The sequence below is a fragment of the Sander vitreus genome, chromosome 1 (assembly GCF_031162955.1).
Source record: "Sander vitreus isolate 19-12246 chromosome 1, sanVit1, whole genome shotgun sequence".
NCBI lineage: Eukaryota > Metazoa > Chordata > Actinopteri > Perciformes > Percidae > Sander > Sander vitreus.
Window position 1 is genome coordinate 260,001 of NC_135855.1, and position 18,650 is coordinate 278,650.

An 18,650-nucleotide genomic window follows, 5' to 3' on the forward strand; every position below is an offset into this window, starting at 1 on the left:
AAACGGTGTAAAGTGTGACTGTGTTTTGCTGTAGAGGATTCAACACCGGGATGTAACAATCTGCAGCTGCCGTCGGAGAAACAACACAGACGGTGCGTTCAATGAAACTGGTAAACTACAGCCTCGTGGTGCATTTGAAGTTATTGTAAATGTCCTTTTCCCATCTGGTGGTTGTTTTTGTCGTTCAACAGCAATTTACTTCAGTCACTGTTAATTATGTATTCATTCACAAAGAAAATTGGTGTCCTTAAAGGTTGGATTTTTCCTCATTTTTTTAATTAAGGCATTTAGATCAATTTCCTAAAGATGATTTTTTTATTCCTCTTTTTAGTCAACTTTAGCATGGGTATATATATATATATATAATGTATTGTGGATAAATAAATAAATGTTCGTCCTTAAAATACAGGTGGCATAAGTCAGTACACCCCTATGTTAAATTCCCATAGAGGCAGGCAGACTTTTATTTTGAAAGGCCAGTTATTTCATGGATCCAGGATACTATGCATCCTGATAAAGTTCCCTTGGCCTTTGGAATTAAAATAGCCCCCCCCACATCATCACATACCCTTCACCATACCTAGAGAATGACATGGTTATATTTCAGTTAGCCTAATAGCTGGTTTGATTTGCATTGAGAGATGATTTTATGGAAAGTACCCCATGCCAATTTCTAGGTATGGTGAAGGGTATGTGATGATGGGGGGTATGGTGAAGGGTATGTGATGATGTGGGGGTATGGTGAAGGGGTATGTGATGATGGGGGGTATGGTGAAGGGGATGTGATGATTTGGGGGGTATGGTGAAGGGTATGTGATGATGGGGGGGTGTATTTTAATTCCAAAGGCCAAGGGAACTTTATCAGGATGCATAGTATCCTGGATCCATGAAATTATATATATATAAAAAATAATAATAATAATTATAATATAAAAAAATATTTTTTATTCAGCAGGTCATTCTGTGCTGCAAATCTTTGTCTAAAGGCCCGGACACACAGAGCCAATAATCGGCCGTTGGACAGTCTGGGAGGTCAGTGACTTGAGTCTGTTCGGTGTGTCCCGTGCCGTCGTCCATCCGAGGGGCCGTCCTCCTTCATTTTTGGCCAATTTGACATGTATAATCGGCGGGGTGGGCACTGCCGGCAGTCGGACTCAAATGACCCATCTGATTGGTGGAGAGCTAACCAGGAAACGGGGAGCGGAATGAGCGTGACTAGAGTCTCTCAGAATCTGATGAAAATCTTTTAAACTGACCTTTGTTGATCTGAAATGAAGACAGATTCAGCAGCTGCATGGCCTATTTCTCTCTTCAAATGTTTCCAGAAACATGTCACAGTGAACTATTTTAGTCCAACATGAGATCGTATTCTTAACGAGCCGCCATGACACTCTGGCCACGTGACACGCTGCCGGTTTTCATTTTTGGGTGACAATACAGATTAGCACCGCCTGCTGTTATGGAGACATATTACGTCTCATCTCTTCGGTGTGTTCTGAAGAACTTTTTGGACCAACTCGGGGAGACTGATCAGTCACGCTGGCTTTTCTGCCGAGGGTCGGCCGTCTGGTTGGTGTGTCAGCAGCTAAAGTCAAAGCTACTGGTCTGCCTCTGAGCACAACCCCGAGGCACCAACAGTAGCAAAAACACTTGCAGGCCACCATAATAGAAAAGGCTCCCCTGGAGGATACTATGCATCCTGATAAAGTTCCCTTGGCCTTTGGAATTAAAATAGCCCCCCCCACATCATCACCTCCCCTTCACCATACCTAGAGAATGGTATGGTTGTATTTCAGATAGCCTAATAGCTGGTTTGATTTGCATTGAGAGATGATCTTATGGAAAGTACCCCATGCCAATCTCTCAACTATCTATTTATCGGTCTTGTTGTCGATGGCTCTTAAGACTACGGGAACATTAGGGCCATGCACACCAAGTCTGTTATTTTCATCAAAAACCCTCCTGTTTACTCCATTATAATTACTGTATGTGTGCCAACTTTGATACAGTTTGTTATTAATGGTTTTGTTTTTCATATTCAATAAAAGGTTCAAAGGAGGGGAACAAACTGTAGAGAGACATTACCCCGAGGTAATGCATAGTGTAGTCGTGTGTAGGCATGTTTTCTACACAGCCATCTGCTTAGCAGGAACAGCTGTGTGGTTGTAATGTATCCAGTTCCTTGTGGTGTGTGGACCCAGCAGCATTTTTAGTAATGCTGTTCATCAAAGTGGGCTCCTCACACTTTACAGTAGCTTTTGAAAAAGTAATTCTACAGCTTTGAAATTCCTCCTCCTCTTGACATTGTCCTCTCAGAAGTGAGAGAATCGTCAGTGCAGCATTTTGTTTTGAAAGGGATGATTGGGGAAAACCCATCAGGGTTTCTTCTTGTAAATGTTTTATCAGATGGTAGTTTTAAGGAATTACATTTGAACTGTGTGCATGCTCATTTAGAAGACTACAACAAGGCTTCCTGTTCCTGCCTGGATCTGAGCTAGACGTGTTGCTGGAGACTAATCACACACAACTATGGCCATCTTGATTGAATTTTCCCAGCAGGAAATTGATGTCATGTGGTGCACTGGGGTTTGGCCTGAGGAATGTTCCCAAGATGTAACTTGGAAATATTTCTACTAGAAGAAAACCTTTTGCTCTCAGAAGGCTTTCCTACCTGGAGAACACTGTCCTGCATAGCATCGTAAAAATTCTAATTTATAGACGCATGCAGGGTTAAACAGACCTAGTATTATGGGTTGGACATGGACAGATTAATACATTACAGATTAAGGCTGTTTTAATTTATTTTCCTCCTGTGATTTCATTCAGCTATTACTGATAAAGTGCATTTCTTTTGCATGGAGAACATTTAGGAATATAGCTTAAAGCTACAGTTGGTAACTTTCATATATAACTTTTTGCTATATTTGCTGAAACTGTCACTATATCTACTATGTCTTACTGTCAAGATATAGTGACAGTTTCAGCAAATATGACAAAACATATTCAAGTTACCTAATAAATGCTGAACCTTACTGGTTTCAAAGCTGTTCCATGCATGACTGTTTCTAGTTTGTCATCTTTAACTTCAGAGTTGTTCTGCAATAAAAGACAGTCTCTATTATTTTCTGCCCACAGTAATTCATAAATCTCAATTTAGGAGTGACATTACATTCCAGAGAGGACTGAACTCTCCAGCATTAGATTGTGTACCTCTCTCTTGCATGTCTTCTGTATGATTTGGTATAAAGAAACGCAAATGAGCAGGGTTGCAAGTACTGAACTTAACACTGCTTTAAACACCTTCATCTGGCTGCCATCTGGAGGAGCCAAATGTGATGTAATCCAGTTTTTATTATTGAACTTTCTATCTGACGTCATTCAAAATGTTCTGTTGCATTTGGCAGATAATTCAGAAGTCACAGCAAGCATGCAAAGAGATGTCTTCTAATGACTGAAATGATGCTGTGTCTGTCTGCAGGTCCATTATATCTTGCAGGAGGTGGTGATGGGAGGCATGGTGTTGGAGACCAACATGAATGAGATCGTAGCCCAGGTCGAAGTGCAGAACCGCATGGAGAAGTCAGAGGTCAGTCTCTTAGCTACATTAAAGGACCATGCTGGGCGCCTGGGTAGCATTCAAGCACCTGTTGGAGGCTCCTACAATGTACCTGGAATTTGAGAATAGGCTGCCAGTATGTTGATGGAAAATGAAACACTGAAAACAAACAAAAGTGCAACATAAATGTTAGCAAAAGAAAACCTGGATTTAATTACTTCTTAAATTAAAGGAATAGTACGACGTGTTGGGAAATATGCTTACTTTCTTTAGATGGGTGAGAGGATTAATACCACTCATGTTTGTACATTAAATATGATGCTAAAACCTGGACATGAGTTACCTTAGCTTAGCATAAATACTGGAAACAGGAGGAAACAGTTACGGCTGTGTCCAAACGTTATGAAATCCCCCTATCAGCACCTCTAAAGCTCACTAATTTACACGTATCACAGTTGTTTAATCTGTACAAAAACTGAAGCGTAAAAACGACACAAAATGACTGTTCCTTTTAAAGGTCCAGTGTGTAACGTGTTTAGTAGTTGATCATTCTCAAAATCTGTGTTGCCCATTCACAAACTTGTCCTTTTTCATGAATATTTACCACCACCATCAATTCCAAGTATTCATTTTGGCTTGAAACTTAACATTTGCACTCTCATGAACTTTTTTTTTTATACATACAGAACATTACAGACAAATATAATACAAAATACATAGAACAAATGACATACAGTATTACATCAGATATACAGCATACAGGGGTACAGCCACAGTCACAATAGGCCTAAGTGGACAAGCTGGTAGGCAGATAAAAAAATAAATGGATAGATAAATATTTATAATAACCTTTGAAGTCACACACGACTCATATAAGGGGCTTTCCGACCGGAGGGATTTTTGCAGTTCTTAGAACTAAACGTTCCTAGAACACTGTTTTCGTCGTGTTCCGACAGGAACATTTTTTAAGTTCCTCTGGCCTCAGTAGCGTACTCTTTTAGCTCCTACTTCAGAGCAGGGCCTTTTCCCTTTTCCTAGGTGTACTTGATTGGTCGAACTTATAAGTCCCGCCCACTACCAACTTGGAAACTTGCAGACAGAGCAACAACCAACAACGGGACATTTTTAACAATTTTCACCATCTTATTCATCATTTAATTTCACTTCTGACAACGTTTTAGGTGAGAAATGAACTGTTTCGATTTCGAATATAGGCAGTCTTGTGAAAATTGATGCCGAATTGACAATTTGCTTCAAAGTTTTCGGAGTTGAGAAAGCTCCATGAAGTGAGGCGACAGCCAGCAGGTGCCTGCCCCAGCCGTTAGCTCGTCGCTGGGCCAGTCATGCTCAGACACCTCGCTGTGAGCTGGAGGTCTCTCAGACCGCTCTCGTAAATAAGAGGCTTTTATTTCACCGTTGATGGTTCGTTTGTTTAAATATCACAACACATGTCCATCGTAAGATTAACGGGAACCTGTGGTTAACTGTCTTTTCAGAGTTAAACTCCACAAGCGTGTCCTGCAGCTCACCGGCAAAGACCGTTGCCGTGCTTGCATCACTCCCTTACCCCTCCTACCAGTCCCTATGGCCACTTGGCCAGTGGGAATGCAAACGGAAAAAAAGATTTTGGGGGAGAGTAGTTCTTAGAACTGCTTAGAAGTGTACTTTTCCTCTAAAAAGTACAAGTACTATCTGGTCGGAAAGCACCTATAGATCCAGAGTTCTTACAGCCTTAGTGTTTTTTGAGTACTTAATTGAATCAATGTCATTTCTAAACTCAGTCATAAAACCAGAAAAGAATGGTTTAGAACCATTGAATTTGTTCCTATGGATGTGGTATTTAGCATATAGAAATAAAAGATTTATAATAAAGTGTTTACCTTGATATTCAAACATTTAAAGTCAAACATACCAAAGAAAACATCCTTAAAGCAAAATGAAAAATCTGGGATTAATACTGAGTGAATGAATTTTAGAAACTCGGACCAGAATTTTACTGTATGGGGACAGTTCCAGAAAAGACATGTTTTCCTCCGTGCTATTACAAAATGAGCAGTTAGACTCTAAATCCTGTTTGTATCTTTTAAGGAAGGATTTTGATGGGTAAAACCTGAGTATTAGTTTAAGTGAAATTTCTCTCACTTTATTAGTAACAAGGTATTTGAAAGGTAAGGACCACACTTTCTTCCAAGGAATATTCTCTACAATACCATTCCAGTATGGAATAACCTAGGGAATAGTAACAATGTCAGACTGGAATAAAGCTCTAATTTTTCCCTGCGATTTTATGTTGAGAAGCACAAACCACCCACAGAAGTATTGGTTCATGTGATTAGATGACTAAGTGGTTGTGGGGGAGTATTACCCTTTTAACAACATTATAATCCCAGTGGGAATTGCATAAAAAATAATCGCATATTCCTTGATTGAAATCTGAGTATTAATTCTAACAGAGGAATTTGGGAGGTGTCCTTCAGGGAGATTGTGGTGTTATCAACAAGTTGACTGATTATAATCTGCCTATCCGCAATTAAGATTCCTTGTTAGGCACTGTTTGAAATATGAAGAGCCAGGAGTTGAGAAGCTATTAAGAACAATTAGGGTGAGATAGGGCAACCTTGCTTAACCCCACGAGACACGTTAAACCTTTTAATTTAATTTTACTGCACTATTGCCATTTTTATACAGGGTTCTAATAGTTTTACAAAAAAAGTGACCAAAACCAAATTTATCAAGAGCTTTCAAAATGAAAGTCATTACGAATGCTCTCTGAGAAAACATTTAGCAAAAAGGGGGACAGTTCTTTATCAAACATTTTATAGAACTCAAAGGTTATACCATCACACCCTGGACTTTTATTTTTAAGACTATCAATAACTTTCAGAACCTCAACATTGGAGCTGTTATAATCACATGCATCCCTGTCCTCTGCGGAAATAACTTTACAATTGTTGATTGAGTCTATAAATGAGTTAGCTGTCACTTCACAGTATTTGGATGTGTATAGATTGCTGTAAAAATGCTGGCAAAAGGCAGACATATCTTTGGGATTATCAACTATCTGGTCATCTATTTTTAGTTTGTCAATCGTATCAAGAAGCAATCTAATTTTCTCCAATCTAAAAAAGTAGGCTGAGTTTTGCTCGCCCTCTTCTAACCATTTGGATCTAGATCGAATGTATGCACCCTTAGCTTTTTCTATGTATAATTCATCTAGTTTATTTTGTAAGTGCATATATTCAATCCTCTCCAATTTAGATAAGGGCTCCTTTTGACAAAGAGATGCCAGTTGTGTAGTAATCTCGCCTTCACTTGGTCTTTTTTTTTTTATAGCCAAATCAGCCCCAAACTTCCTAAAAACTTCCCTAGCTCATATTTTAACAGTTCCAAATTCCTCCTGTAAGCTTTCTGGGTTTCTGCATGGTTCCAGTGAGTTATTATAAGATCCTTAACTTTTTCTTTGACCTGTGCGTAGTTCAGAAGAGAATTATTCAATTTCCAGAAAGATGCTTTTGGGCCTATATGACTACCAGGCAAGGATCTTGATAGATAGATTGCTTTATGACCAGTCAACGGAGCATTATAGAAATGGGAATATATGCCATATAAATGGCATATACGCATCTGGAAACCAGCCAATAATCAATTCTAGACTGTCTTGATCTGTCCTTATTAGACCAAGTATATTATCGCTCAGTAGGAAACAATTTCCTCCAGACATCAACTAGTTCAATCTTCTCCATAAAACATTTCAGAGTTGAGTTGAATGATACTGAATTCCTTGGAGGGAATCTGTCTATGGTGCTATTTAGGGTTATATTAAAATCTCCACCTAAGATTAAAGAAGCATTGGCATATTTGGTTAACCAGTAAGAGACTTTATCTTCCAAAGTATCAAAGAGTGTACTATTTTCCAGAGAGTGTTATGGCTATAATCATACTGACAAAGTGACCTGAAACATCTGCATCGGTCTCCATAACATGTCCCTTAAAGTTGTGTTTGAAAGTCCCTACCCCAGGCGAATGTTCAGATCCGTGTGCTAGCCATATGTCGTTCCCCCATTGTGATTTCCAAAACTTAAGTCATTTGGAGTTGAGTGACATTCTTGAAAAAAACAAAAACCTGCTTTGTATTTCTTTGCATACAAAAATAAAGCCTTGCATTTCACATTATCTTTCAGACCCCTAACATTAATTGACAATAAAGACAAATACATAGAACAATACTATGAAGGAAACACAGATAACTAGAGAAAAGTACAATTTTTCCCTCTATGAACACTTAATAGCAGACTAACTCTGCAGTAGAGGAACAAATTCTGTAGTCAAAATAGTAAGGGCATGTTTTCCATCCTGTTCAGTAATATACATGCTGCATAAGCACCAGGAGATAACCTATTCATTTCAACACTAGGATACTTTAACGACTTAAACTCCCCCTTCTGTACCTAAAGTAAAAAAAAAAAAATAAATAAAGTTGGTGATATCAAATCACGTAACAGAAGCGCCATTTTCTGCCGATTAACAGTAGTGGCCTATGACATTTGCATATGAAAGAACAGAAATAGACTGTTATCTATGAGACAATATTAATAACTTCATTACCCATTTAAGAGTGGGCCAAATTAAATCTCCAACAGCACCGGCAAAAATGACAGCCTTGTAGCGGTAAAACAACCTTCATTTACAAATGATTAGCTGTGACTTTTTTACCGTTAATGTATGCAAAGGACCCTTTGAAGCCCTCCTTCCTCGCCTGTTCAACCAGCGGCCACAGCTTGTTTCTGATGTCCTTGATCTCCTGAGTCAGATCTTCATATAGCCTTATTTTCTTTTCCTTGAGTATGGCTGCTGATCTAGCATCCCTCCACATTTTGTCCTTATGCGATCTTGACAGGAACTGCACAATTATGCGACGGCTAGTGTTCACCTGAGCAGAGCGTGGACCTTGTCTGTGCACAATGTCCACGGAGTAGGCCAGATGATGAGCGATGTCAGGGGAAACCTTGCTGAAAATGTCGACGATGATATTCTTAACATTCTCTCCAGTTTGCTCAGGAATGCCAGCAACTCGCAGGTTCCATCTTCTTTTGTACGTATCCAGGTCGCCGCATCTGTCCCGGAGAATGACATTTTCCTTTTCTAAGATGTCAACTTTGTTCTACAGGGATACAACTTCATGAGTCACGTCTTTGACTTGTTTTCCCACGGAGTCAAGCACATCGGTGATGCTTTTGATGGAGTTGGTGTTGGCGTTGGCTTTTACTGTTATTTCTAAAGAGTGAAGTCATCTGATTCTTCTTGCATTTTTTCAATTCTTTCCATTACTGTTAACAGAAGTGAGTTGGACACAGGCTCAGAGTCATTCTCGTCTCTGGTTCCTAACTTGGACTTCTTTGCTGCTCGCAGTTTAGGAGTTTCTGGTAACTTTGAAGGCTCCACACACATCTCAGTTTGCTCTGATAATGTTGAAGTGTTTGATTCAAATTGGTCACTCTGGGATTTCTTGGCATAAGAATGCATTACAGTATGCATATCTTCCACTTCTTCCATGCTCCAAAAGTTTTTCGAAAAAAACAGAATAATAAAAAAAAAAAAAGTCAAAAAGGCCACTTTCTGGGTTAGTTTCTCAAAATGAAGTCAGGTCAGTTTGACCACGCTGAATTAGTAAGTTGCTCGAACCTTCTGGATAACTAGCTAACTATTTAACTCGGCTAGCACCCTTTTTTCGGGAATAGAGTGAAAAAAAAAAAAAAGACACTTGTACGAGAAGTTCTTCTTGAGAGTTGTTATCTTGATAAGTTATTTTTCAATAAGGTTTCTTCTGCTCAGCACTTAGTCATGTTTAGTTGTTCAAAACGTTATTTTTGTTCCTTACACTGCAGAGCCACACGGAAAGGATGTTACTGAGACACCATCTTGAACCTCTCTCTCCGCACTCGCATGAACTGGGGTTGACGCTCCATATTGATGCTCCATCTTGAAATACGTTAGCCCGTAAGGGACATACAGGACATACTGCTCCGCCTTTCACATTTTTCCCGGCCGCAGCAAGTTTGAAGAAGGGAACATGGAGGACCACACGTATTCAAAATCCAAATTTCAGGAACAGGAGTCTTGTTTTTCTTCACCCAGAAAAAGAAAAAGGAGATTGAAAAGAGCAAGAGACCGGCTTTTTGAAGCGTGAAGGCTACCGTAGCTGTAATACGTACTTTGAACTGTGTGGTGCGAGAGAGTTGATTGATATATGATCTCAATGCTAGATGGGAGAAATTCCCACACACTGGACCTTTAAGGTTGCAGTTCAGAACCAAATCTGAAGTCCCACATCTCTGAATTAGCTTGTAAGTACTGACAAGGTGTTTTCATAACACAAGTGTTGGCGACATAATCTCTCAGGCAAACTGATGTTCTTACTGTAGTGACATTAACTAATAAATGGTAACCTGGTTAAAAAAAAAAAACATGCTAATTCTGGAAAGACTGATAATAACTTTAATCTGTTGGAATACTTTAAACATTGGGTGGTTAAGAATGTTTAAAGGGGTGATAGAATGCAAAACTGATATGGGCCGTTTTACGAAAATTGATGGCTAATTGCAAATTTTGTCCGACTGTGTGTCGGAGTTCAGCGGCCGGTGCTGCCTGTGTTGCTGCCGCCCGGCCTGCCTTCCTTCACAGACCCCGGCCTGCTGTGAGGTAGATGGAGCTCCGTCACGGCAGGCAGCCCACGGCACTCCGTACCCGCGCAAAGTCACCGGTTTTTGGGTTAATGGACTACCAAACGCCGCTGCCCTGACAGAGCTCCAGGGCCTGCAGCTCCCCTCTTCCTGCTAAATGGTCAGTGTGTGTGAGTGAGAGCGCGATCAGCGAGCTTGTTACGCTAGCAATCTCTTACCACAGGTTCCAGTTAATCTTATAATGTGTGTAATTATAATGTGTTGAGTTATTTAAACAAACGATCTGGGAAATAAACGCCTCTTGTCTGGCTCTTGTCTTGTCTTGCCTCCTCTTAGAATTCCTCTGAAATTCACAAAAATGTATTAAATTGAAATCGGGACCATTTTTAGCTTTATAAGACCTTGGGGTAGATGTTATATAAGTGCCGTGACGAAATTCAAACTGTAAATATACTCTAATTACGCCGAAAATGAAGCTAACTAGGCTGCAATCTGTACACATAGGATTGAAGGGACAGTCGCAGCTAACGAAACCCCTAATGTTCACAAAAATTAATTAAATAGAAATTGGACACCATTGTTAGCTTTATAAGACCTTGGGATAACAAAATTCAAACTGTAAATATAACTGCTCTAGTTATGCTGGCAGCCAGCCAGCCCCGAGTATTCCAGTAGTCCAGTACTCAGGGAAACGGTGACTTTCACTGGGTATGGAGGTTGCCGCTTTCTCATCAGACTGTGTGGAGCTCCTAGCTAAAGTCCAACACGTCTTACCAAATTTTCAATTAGCCATCACTTTTTGTAAAACGGCCCATATTTGAGCTTTATATAGTTGATTTCTCGCTAAAAAAAGTCTCAGAAGTGAATTTAATAACGAAATAGCAGACAAACAATGTACAGTGGGGCAGAAAAGTATTTAGTCAGCCACCAATAGTTCTCCCACTTAAAAAGATGAGAGAGGCCTGTAATTTTCATCATAGGTACGCTTGAACTATGAGAGACAAAATGAGAAGAAAAATCCAGAAAATCACATTGTAGGATTTTTAATGAATTTATTTGCAAATTATGGTGGAAAATAAGTATTTGGTCAATAACAAAAGTTCATCTCAATACTTTGTTATATACCCTTTGTTGGCAATGACAGAGGTCAAACGTTTTCTGTAAGTCTTCACAAGGTTTTCACACACTGTTGCTGGTATTTTGGCCCATTCCTCCATGCAGATCTCCTCTAGAGCAGTGATGTTTTGGGGCTGTCGCTGGGCAACACGGACTTTCAACTCCCTCCAAAGATTTTCTATGGGGTTGAGATCTGGAGACTGGCTAGGCCACCCCAGGACCTTGAAATGCTTCTTACGAAGCCACTCCTTTGTTGCCCGGGCGGTGTGTTTGGGATCACTGTCATGCTGAAAGACCCAGCCACGTTTCATCTTCAATTCCTTGCTGATGGAAAGAGGTTTTCACTCAAAATCTCACGATACATGGCCCCATTCATTCTTTCCTTTACACAGATCAGTCGTCCTGGTCCCGTTGCAGAAAAACAGCCCCAAAGCATGATGTTTGCACCCCCATGCTTCACAGTAGGTATGGTGTTCTTTGGATGCAACTCAGCATTCTTTCCCCTCCAAACACGACGAGTTGAGTTTTTACCAAAAAGTTCTATTTTGGTTTTATCTGACCATATGACATTCTCCCAATCCTCTTCTGGATCATCCAAATGCTCTCTAGCAAACTCCAGACGGGCCTGGACATGTACTGGCTTAAGCAGGGGGACACGTCTGGCACTGCAGGATTTGAGTCTCTGGCGGCGTAGTGTGTTACTGATGGTAGCCTTTGTTACTTTGGTCCTAGCTCTCTGCAGGTCATTCACTAGGTACCCCAGTGTGGTTCTGAGATTTTTGCTCACCGTTCTTGTGATCATTTTGACCCCACGGGGTGAGATCTTGCGTGGAGCCCCAGATCGAGGGAGATTATTAGTGGTCTTGTATGTCTTCCATTTTCTTATAATTGCTCCCACAGTTGATTTCTTCACACCAAGCTGCTTACCTATTGCAGATTCAGTCTTCCCAGCCTGGTGCAGGTCTACAATTGTGTTTCTGGTGTCCTTTGACAGCTCTTTGGTCTTGGCCATAGTGGAGTTTTGAGTGTGACTGTTTGAGGTTGTGGACAGGTGTCTTTTATACTGATAAGTTCAAAGAGGTGCCATTAATACAGGTAACGAGTGGAGGACAGAGGAGCCTCTTAAAGAAGAAGTTACAGGTCTGTGAGAGCCAGAAATCTTGTTTGTTTGTAGGTGACCAAATACTTATTTTCCCGAGGAATTTGCAAATAAATTCATTAAAAATCCTACAATGTGATTTTCTGGATTTTTTTTCTCATTTTGTCTCTCATAGTTGAAGTGTACCTATGAGCTACCTTCATTAGCATACCATATTTGGAAGAAAAGCTCTTGTTCCAAATAGAGCCATATTCACAGGGTAGTTAAGGGCCTAATAAAATAGCATTCGGGCAATTTTCAGCCCAACCAATGTTACATCCCCTATTAGGAGACCTTAAGGCAGGGGTCACCAAACTTTTTGAAACTGAGAGCTACTTCATGGGTACTGAGTCATACGAAGGGCTACCAGTTTGATACGCTCTTCTGAAATAACAAATTTGCTCAGTTTGCCTTTAGTTATACATTATTAATAATGATTAATGATACTCATCTATGTGAAGACACTGATCACGTTAATGATTTCCACAATAATTATCAACAATGACAATAAGGTGGGAAACATATCAATATTCAGCACTTTAATCTCAGTAATTGTTACATTTTCAGATGATCACTTACATCACTACATTTCATAGGAAAAATGTCCTATTTTCACTAGCCACTGACAAACCCTTTTAACAAATCATGAATTATGTTTCAAAAAGTTATCAATTATGTAATGTTAGAAAAATCAACTTACATATTTTTTAAATAAATCTTGTCACATTTTGAACTAATGACCAAATCTGTGGCATTTTTTAACAAAATGATAACTGTTACATGTCATGAACACACTTTTAAATTGAACACAATTCTTCAATATTTTAATTCAACTTCGCCATGGCACTGCCATGTTGCCAGTGACAACATCTGGTATCTGTTTCTTTGTTATGCATGCTGTTCACCAGTGTATTGTAATCTGGTGTGTAACTTGACACTGCAACTGTGAGTGAGTCTTTCAGATGTGCATCAGTGAGGCGTGTTCTGTGTTTGTTCTTGATGAAGTTCATGTCAGAAAACGCTGATTCAGGTTGAACCAAACAGGCTAGCAACCTTCATAGCTGCTGTGCATACTCCACTGTATTTCTCTGTGTCAACAAGGCACCAAAAGTTTGGTGCAGCCTGGTAGGCTTTGAGGTGGAGGTCATTTTGCAATGTTATGATTTCAATCTCCACCTGTCCAGCATCCAAGTTGAACGTTGCACTTAGTTGCTCAGCAAAGCATGTTGTGTCCACATTCATGAAAGGATTGGAAATGAACGACACACATGGCTCAAGCTGATGAAGGTCACAAAACCTCAAACTCTTGCCCAAGTCTGTTTATGACTTCACAGTACCTTTCTGCAACTTTGTCAAATGTCTCAGATGCAGAAGCATTGTCTTTCAGCACCAACTGTTTCAACCTTTTTTTCTCTGTAAATCCACAGAGAAAATGTTCATCTTGGCTTTAAATGCATTTAAAGCACTTATATCAACAACAGTCTTACCTTTGCCTTGCAGCTTGCAGTTCAAATCGTTTAGTTTCCCAGTAATGTCCGTCAAAAATGCAAGGTCAAGCGTCCACTCTGTGTCCTCTAGCAGTGAAACGTCTTCGCCTTTGGACTGCTTGAACTCTTCACCCAAAAGTGACAAAAAACGAAGTAAAACTCGTCCTCTGCTGAGCCATCGGATTTCTGTGTGTAGCAGCAGGTCACCATGTTCAGCTGACATCTCCTCCAATAGCACCCTGTGCTGTTTTGCTTTGGAGCGGATGTTGTTTATGATTTTTACAACGGGAGTCCTCACGTGCCCAAAGCCGATCACTTTTGCACATAACGCCTGCTGGTGAATGATGCAGTGGTAATGCAGAAATTTTGGGAAGTCTGGGTCACTTTTACAGTGAGCGATGAAACCTGTATGTCGGCCGATCATAGCAGGAGCCCCGTCTGTAGTCACCGCTACCAGCTTTTCCAATGGTACCTTTTTCTGCACGAAAAACTCCTTCAACGTGTTATAAATGTCAACTCCCCTCGTAGTTGTCTTTAAGGGCAGTAGTGTCAGGAGTTCTTCTCTTGTGGAGAAATCTTCAAACACCATCCGAATAAAAACTAACAGCTGTGCTGCTGCTCTCCACGGACTCGTCGCACTGGACGCTCAACCAGCTGCACTTCGCAAGATCCCGGTCCAGCTGATCGGCCAAGTTACCAGACATAGCTGACACTCGTCTAACCATCGTAGATGCACCCAGTTGGATGTCGGAGAGAGTGGAGATTAGATTGGTTCCATTTTTCTCGTCTTTAAGTACAGTGTTAGCAATTATCATCATTGCTTCATTGACAACTTCTCCGTCTGAAAATGCCTTCTTCTTCTTGATCAGAAAATGTGTAGCTCTAAACGAGGTTCGGTTGCTTTTTGTGACTTTTTCACCGGCCTCGTGAAAAAAGACTGTTGCTTACCCAAAGCTGCCTTTAGCTCATGGGCTTTTTCTGCCCGTAGTGCACTTCCCGGTGGGTGGTTAGTAGGGGTGGTAGGGTTCACAAAACCCACGGTTGGGTTCGTATCACGGTTTTAGGGTCACGGTTTTTGGTTCTGTACGGTTCTTGTTATTTTTTCTTTTAATCTTTAACACTCCAGAAATAATTGATAATTTTAATAATTTATACTGGTTATTGATCCCCAGTGGGGAAATTACAATTTACACTCTGTTAGAAATCACTACACACAGGCCTGAAATACACACACGCTCAGGACCTATTCATGCACAAATGGAGAGATGTCAGAGTGAGGGGGCTGGCAGTGCTGGACCAGCGCCCTGAGCAGTTGGGGGGGTACGGTGCCTTGCTCAAGAGCACCTGGCTGTGCCCAGGAGGTGAACTGGCATCTCTCCAGCTACCAATCCATATATATATCCATATGATATATAGCTTAATTATCCACAATGTAGGATACAGTATTAAATAATCATGCACAAACTGAATTTGACTTGACTTTAAGCCCATTATTGGGACCATCTCTGAGGAAAGCTAGCTGAGATGTTGATACAGCAAGAGGGAAGACGTTGATGATTTCAACATGCTTTTCATTTATTTGACAAAAAAAGGAGAATGTGTATTGCCATCTACAGGAACCTATGTGCCTTTTTAGCACATGAAGATTGAAATATTACAGAATATCAATTGAAATAACTTGCATTTATCAAACTGCCAACTTCAGTGTAGCTCTTAGAAAAATGTATCCTTTAAAAGAAAAAGAGAGGAACTCTTAAAGCTCTGTCTTTTGAATAAGTCAGAATACGTTAAACATAAAAACAGTTTACATTGTAGTTCATTTCCTATCCTGGCCTGGGCTGGGACACACAGCCATACGGTTTGATACTTACTGGACTTATCATTGCACTTACAATAACGAGCATAGCTGTCAGGTCCTCCTGTATACGTCTCATCTCCGTTTTTTTCCTGCATCCACCGTGTGTGCGTTTGTGTGAGTTTGTGTGTGTGTGCGAGCGTCAGTCGCGGGGCGAACTGAGCAGCCCCGCCCGCTGCAGAGACCCGACAGGATCTAAACTGCAACCGCTTCAGCGACTTTAGAGTGAAAAAACGTTCCAGTACATTGATGTTCAAATGTTTACAGGTTGGCAGGACGGTCTGAAATGTTTTGCACGGTTTCAGCTGTACGTTTTGTTGGTAACTTGTCCACACCTCTTCTTTCGCGCGAAAGGGAAACACACTGTCTGAGGTCACATATGGGCACCTGACGGGCTACATTGCGCATGCGTTGAACCGTGCGGCACACACACGCTCCGAACCGAGACAAGCGGACCGAGTGGTTCGGATGTTTTTTCACAAACCGTGCCACCCCTAGTAGTTAGCATGGTGTGTCTCTCCACATTGTGCCGCTTTGCCGTTGCTCCGCAAATGAGACACACGCAGGTTTCTTTCACAGTCGTAAAAAAAGAATTCCTCCTCCCATTCGTTGTGAAAGTGATACGTTTTCTTCGTTTTTTCTGCCTTGTTTTTGGGGCAAGAAACTGCATTCAGCTACCATCTTCGCTGCGCTCGCTAGCTTACTCTCCACGAGCACTGGTTTTGTCACGCGCACAATACTGACCTTTAAACTAGAGTAGGTCAGAGTTCACCTAAACTTATCTAAACTCATGTATAATGAACATATTTTTAAGATAGTCATTTTAAAATATATATAAATGCAAGTGTGATTAAAAAAGAATAGCAACAGAATACAGTTAAATTTTAGACGCAGCTCACCAGTGAGTTGTGCTATTTTGAGAACAGGCCTGCGGGCGACTCATGTGGTCCTTGGGGGCGACCTTAAGGAACAGTGTAAAATACCCTATATAATCATTATATCACCCCTTTAATTTAATTATTTAATTAATTTAATGTTGTAAGTAGGCTAAAACACGCAAAAGCAATAGTAAGGTATAGTTCTTAAATGTTTTACTTTCATAAAATACTGACAGTAGGCATGCCAATCATTTCAAAGATGCTGTATTCACATACAAATTTCACTCACGGTGGCTTTAAAGGTGTTTCCCATGTTATTTTGTGTTGCCAGGGAGGTCTATCGGCAGCCCCTGCTCGCGCTGTCTCTGCCGTGAAGAACATGAACCTGCCCGAGATTCCCCGCAACATCAACATCGGAGACATCAATATCAAAGTGCCAAGCCTCTCCCCGTTCTGAACAGCACTCCAGCTGAGCTCTGCAGGGCTGATGTACTACTGATGCAGTTCCCTTCCACCCAGTTATGTTGTTAATACAGAGAAAACTGTTTTATATATGTATTATGGAACCACAGCAGCTTATTCTCTTACTCATTTCTGTCTTCTCACATGAACGGGAGATAAGCAGTGAATTCTTTTTTGACTTCTACTGTATACATGTTACAGATTGCTCCAGTTGATTCTATAAAGCAGCAAGAGCATATTTATATGTATCTTCTGCTATTCTTTCTGTTTTATTTTTAATTTTAATTTTTCCCAGTTCATTTCCTAAATTGACTGTGTTGGCCCAGTGTGTATTTTCCTGCACAACTCTTCCAAATCTGACATTCATCAGCGTCGTTCTATCTTTCCTTCTGTCTAGAGTTAGCTTTTGGACTCGGCACAGTTCTCTGTAATAAGATCTTTTGGCTTCACGGAAGTTCATGAAATGGTCACGTTATTTTTAATCTATTGATTCGTGTACAACAACACATTTATCTTGTTTTTTTGTGGTGGCCAGCACGAAATGGGAACCATCTATTCAGAGGTTGGGTTTAGGAAAAACACAACGGGGAATAAGGACGCCCGACACGCCGGGAGGATGCCGCGGGGGACGTGCGACAATAACGGGACGGTTGGGATTAGGTAAACAACGGGGAAACAAACGCCACACGCGGGCCACGATCCCTGGTCTCCGGGGTGAAAGTCCTGTGTTGTTTGACCCCTCCCCGACCAACCTCCATACGCGGATTTTCGGGCTTTCATACTACTCCCTACTGTAGTCATGCTGTGATCACGAAATATGCTTCCCATTGAAATACATTACTTTACATTTTCGTGCTGGCCACCACGAAAAAAAACGAGAAAAACATGCCCGTGAACACAAATCAATACATTAAATAACGTGACGTTTTCACGGACTTCCGTGAGACTGGGCTGGAATTACTCAAATGCATCTTCCAAGTGTGTGTGTGTTCTTACAGATTGGGATTAGACTCCTCTGTTTGGCTCTTGTCAAAGTTTATCTTTCCTTCTCTGTAATATATTGTGTCTCTGACGTCCGTGTGATTTGTGAATATCATTTTTGCAGATTGTGCTCTGTACGGGAAATGTAAATGCTGTTTCGAGCCAAGTTTTAATGTGCTGTGATAGGATCTTGCCAACATCTGCTCAGCAAGGCAACAGACTAACTTTTGTTTTTGGATCTTTAAGTGTTTGTATAAGGTTTGTTTGTGTCTTATTGGTTGTATTTAGTGGTCAGATAGAATCATATTTATTTAAGCCATACTCTGGTTTTACCATTACGTCCTATCAAGCCTCTCTAGGAAGGCATTCAAATGTGTCGGTGTCAAAGACTTTCTTCGTCATGGTAAATACAAAAAAATGAAAATACGAATCCCTGTGGCTGTGCTTTGTTGTGTGCCAACTCATTCAAGCTGTAGTTTTTACTTTGTCAGTATTTA

At 40.7% G+C, this 18,650-nt stretch overlaps 1 protein-coding gene across 2 annotated transcripts in view; it reads left to right on the plus strand.

The window, feature by feature from the left end:
• ap3s2 (adaptor related protein complex 3 subunit sigma 2) overlaps window positions 1–18,583 on the plus strand; it is a 26,100-nt gene extending 7,517 nt beyond the window's left edge. Inside the window, exons 5-7 of one of the 2 annotated variants that reach the window (XM_078251821.1) lie at window positions 35–92; window positions 3,479–3,586; window positions 17,042–17,131. In XM_078251821.1, the coding sequence (XP_078107947.1) occupies window positions 35–92; window positions 3,479–3,540 (120 nt within the window). In that variant the 3' untranslated portion in view covers window positions 3,541–3,586; window positions 17,042–17,131. Of the gene's footprint in view, window positions 1–34; window positions 93–3,478; window positions 3,587–17,041 lie in introns of both variants that reach the window. The other variant, XM_078251039.1, reaches the window with a different exon arrangement.
• Window positions 18,584–18,650: the final 67 nt, after the last annotated feature.